This window comes from Charadrius vociferus, unplaced genomic scaffold (assembly GCF_000708025.1).
Source record: "Charadrius vociferus isolate BGI_N301 unplaced genomic scaffold, ASM70802v2 scaffold1084, whole genome shotgun sequence".
Classification (NCBI taxonomy): domain Eukaryota; kingdom Metazoa; phylum Chordata; class Aves; order Charadriiformes; family Charadriidae; genus Charadrius; species Charadrius vociferus.
This window is the reverse complement of record NW_009647974.1, coordinates 134287-137803: the sequence shown is the minus strand read 5'-3', so window position 1 is coordinate 137803 and position 3517 is coordinate 134287. Positions and strand designations below refer to the sequence as shown.

The following is a 3517-nucleotide window of genomic DNA, read 5'->3' as shown; positions in this document are numbered from 1 at the left end:
TCACCGGGCTTGTGCTGGCTGGGCCAGCTCCCTGCAGACACCTGCGCCTTGTCCCCGTGACCGAGTCATCCCGGTGCCATCCCCATCCTGGTGCCATCCCCATCCCCATGCCTTTGCCCGTCCCACCCCATGTCATCCCCATCCCTGTGCCATCCCCATGCCAACCCCGTACCATCCCCATGCCATCCCCATGCCACCCCTGTGCCTTTCCCCACCCCACGCCCACGTCATTGCCATCCCCATCTCATGCTGTCCCCAAGCCCATGCCATCCCCATCCTGGTGCCATTCCCATGCCTTTGCCTGCCCCACATCATTCCCACCCCTGTGCCACCCCCAAGCCCGTGCCATGCCCACACTAACTCTGGGCCAACACTGTCTCCCCACCCTCACTGCTACCGGACCTCTGCCATCTCCAGGCCTTCACCATCTTTCTGCTCATACCCATGCCACCCTCTACCCACACTGTGCCACCTCTCTGCCCCATCATCTCCGTGCCCACGCCATGCCCATGCTGTCCCCATGCCCACAGCATCTTCCCACCCACAGCATGCCCACCCTGCCTCTGTGCCGGCTCCATCTCTGTGCCCACACCATGCCCACGCTGTCCCCATGCCCACATTATCTGCTTGCCCATGCCATGCCTGTGTTGTCCCCATGCCCACAGCACACCCTACTCAAGCTGTGACACCTCTCTGCCCCATCATCTCCATGCCCGTGCCATGCCCATGCTGTCCCCTTGCCCACAGCATCTGCTTGCCCGTGCCATGCCCACCCTCCCTCTGTGACCACACCACCTCCATGTCCAAGCTGTGCCACCTCGGTGTGCCATCGTCTCCATGCCCACATCACACCCATGCTGTCCCCATGCCCGAGTATCTGCTTGCCCATGCCATGCCCACCCTACCTCTGTGCCCACAACATCTCCATGCCCACGCTGTGCCATCTGTGCCCCAGCATCTCCATACCCACACCATGCCCACACTGTCCCCATGCCCACACCATCTCTATGCCCACACCATCTCCATACCCACACCATGCCCACACTGTCCCCATGCCCACACCATCTCCATGCCCACACCACACCCATGCTGTCCCCATGCCCACAGCATCTGCTTGCCCATGCCATGCCCACCCTGCCTCTGTGCCCACATCTACATGCACAACCTGTGCCACCTCTCTGCTCCATCATCTTCTCGCCCATGCCATCCACATGCCCACACCACCTCCGTGCCCATGCTGTGCCACCTCTATACCCCATCATCTCCATGCCTATCCTGTCCCCATGCCCACATCACCCTCTTGCCCACACTGTGCCACCTCTCTGCCCCATCAGCTACTGGCGAATAAAGGGACGATGGCGAGCCCTGCGTCTCGCTGCTCTGGGTGCGGTGCCAGCCCTGGGGACAGGGGGGACACGGGCAGGGCTGGGGACCGGAGGGGACACAGGCAGGGCAGGGCTATGGCAGACGGGGGCGGTGGGGGTGGCAAGATGTCCCCAGCGCCCCAGCGTGATGGCACCCCCATGGCATCCTGCGGGGCCACCTGCGTCATGAGTGCACCAGGCCTCTGCCCCACGGGGTGATGCCCGCTGCCGTACGGTGTCCCCAGGGGCTGGGGGCACCCGTGGGTGCCAAAGTGACCGGGGAGTCCCAGTCCTTGCGTGAGCACCCAGCACCAACATGGGTGGGAGATGGCCCGTAGCACCAGCCTGGCTGCCAGCCCTGGGTCCCCAGTGTCCCCACAACCCCAGTGTCCTCACGTCCCCAAATCCCTCATGTCCCCAAATCTAGTGTCCCTGTGCCTCCAAGGTCCCCTCATCCCCGTGGCCCTGCAGTCTCCATGTCCACATGTCCCCAGTGTCCCCACCCCCCCGCTATCTCCACAAGTTCCTGATGTCCTCAGTGTCCCCAAACCCCCACTGTTAAGTATTGCAATTTCATGTGCAGCAGGGAGTTATAATCCACTCAATTTTACAGACTGGTAAGAAAATGAGAGAGAGGTAACTTGAGCAATTCACACAGTACAGTCATGAGGATGTAGATCTGATTTCTTTATTCTCTCTGTTTTCAGAGAGTTCTGGATTCCTCCAGAACGCATTCTGCATGGTTCTTCAACATGACTGGTAATGCCAAATCCAGGCAGAATATCACAGATTTATAGCTGTCTGAAAATTAACGTATAGTTAGCAACTGTGCTCATGCAGGGTTTCTCGTCAATGGTTATAGTCAACTCTATTCACTGAGAGTCTGTTCAGCGCTAAAGAATTACTCCAATGCTAGCTCTTAATAAAAATATTTTTCACCTACATTCCACCTCCAAAAGAAAATGTAAATAGTAAAAAGGTGAATAAATGGCAACAGAACTATGAAAGAACAGAACTGAGCCATATTTTGTTTGTTCCTTCTTTCCACTGCCTATTGTAAATCTGAATTGACTTAATTGGAATTAAAATATCATCATGAATCACAGATACTGAAAGCTGTTAACTTAATATGGAGAAATATACTATTAATCTTTTTTTTTTTTTTTAAAAAGATACTGATCTATCACCTAGTCTAAGAAAAAGCTTTGAACTTACTGGAAATTCTGCCAAAGGAATAAAAGTCATCTCTTTCAGCAGTGCAAATACTTTTATCTTTACTAGATATACACACCTGATTATTACAACTCTGATTAATGATATCTGGTTCATTTCCATCTGGCCATTAATGCATAGCCTCAGCCATATGTGTGCATTTGCTGGTTAGGGGTCTTTTTGTTTGTTTGCTTGGGATTTTTTTTGTGCTTTTGGGTGGTGCAGGGAGGGAAGAGAAGAAAGAGAGGCAACTTGTTCCCTGAAAATGCCCCGTAAGGGATTTGTCATCCCCTCCTTCAGCCCTGACAAAGAATTCACGCTCCAAAGCGGAGTCTGGGGGGGAGATGGGATGACCCTTCATCCCGACCGGCGACGGGGTGGGGGGACGGGAGAGGGCAGAGGAGAGCAGCGCCTGGGTCAGCCCCGCCGCCGGGGGAGCAGGGCAATGGCACTTCGCTTGGAGAAGAAGAAGAAAAAAAAAAAAAGAAGAAAAAAAAAAAAGAAATAAAAGCCACATTTTTGGAAGAATGAGGCAGGAGCCAAGTGCTGCCGGGGGGGACGGAGCGGCTCTGGGCCCCGCCAGCCCCCTTACTCTATCAGTTCCACGTAATTAGCAGGGAACATGCCGAAGTGGCCATCGGGACCGTAGCCACGCCACCAGCCCTCGTCGATCATCTCGATGTTGGTGATGATGTTCTCTGGGTCAAATGAGATCTCGGTGTCATCGGCTGGAACGAGACAGAAGGAGGGAGGGGGTTAAAAACCAACAGATTGGGTCAGTCAGTTACAGATATGGGAATATCTGGGTAAAACAGGGAGGCAGGGGCGGGGAGAATCACAGAGTGGTTTGGGTTGGAAGAGACTTTGAAGACCATCCAGTGCCACCCCCTGCCCTGGGCAGGGACACCTCCCCCCAGCCCAGGTTGCTCCAAGCCCCGGCC

At 55.0% G+C, this 3517-nt stretch overlaps 2 protein-coding genes across 2 annotated transcripts in view; one reads left to right on the top strand and one right to left on the bottom strand.

Annotated features, from left to right (window-relative positions):
- CAPG (capping protein (actin filament), gelsolin-like) overlaps positions 1-2161 on the top strand; it is a 5785-nt gene extending 3624 nt beyond the window's left edge. Inside the window, exon 10 of the mRNA XM_009883458.1 lies at positions 2072-2161. Coding sequence (XP_009881760.1) covers positions 2072-2161 — 90 coding nt within the window. The remainder of the gene's footprint in view (positions 1-2071) is intronic.
- A 1003-nt stretch (positions 2162-3164) lies between these two features.
- Positions 3165-3517, bottom strand: part of DBNL (drebrin-like) — a 50209-nt gene continuing 49856 nt past the window's right edge. The window contains 1 exon segment of the mRNA XM_009883457.1: positions 3165-3304. Within this exon segment, the coding sequence (XP_009881759.1) occupies positions 3165-3304 (140 nt within the window).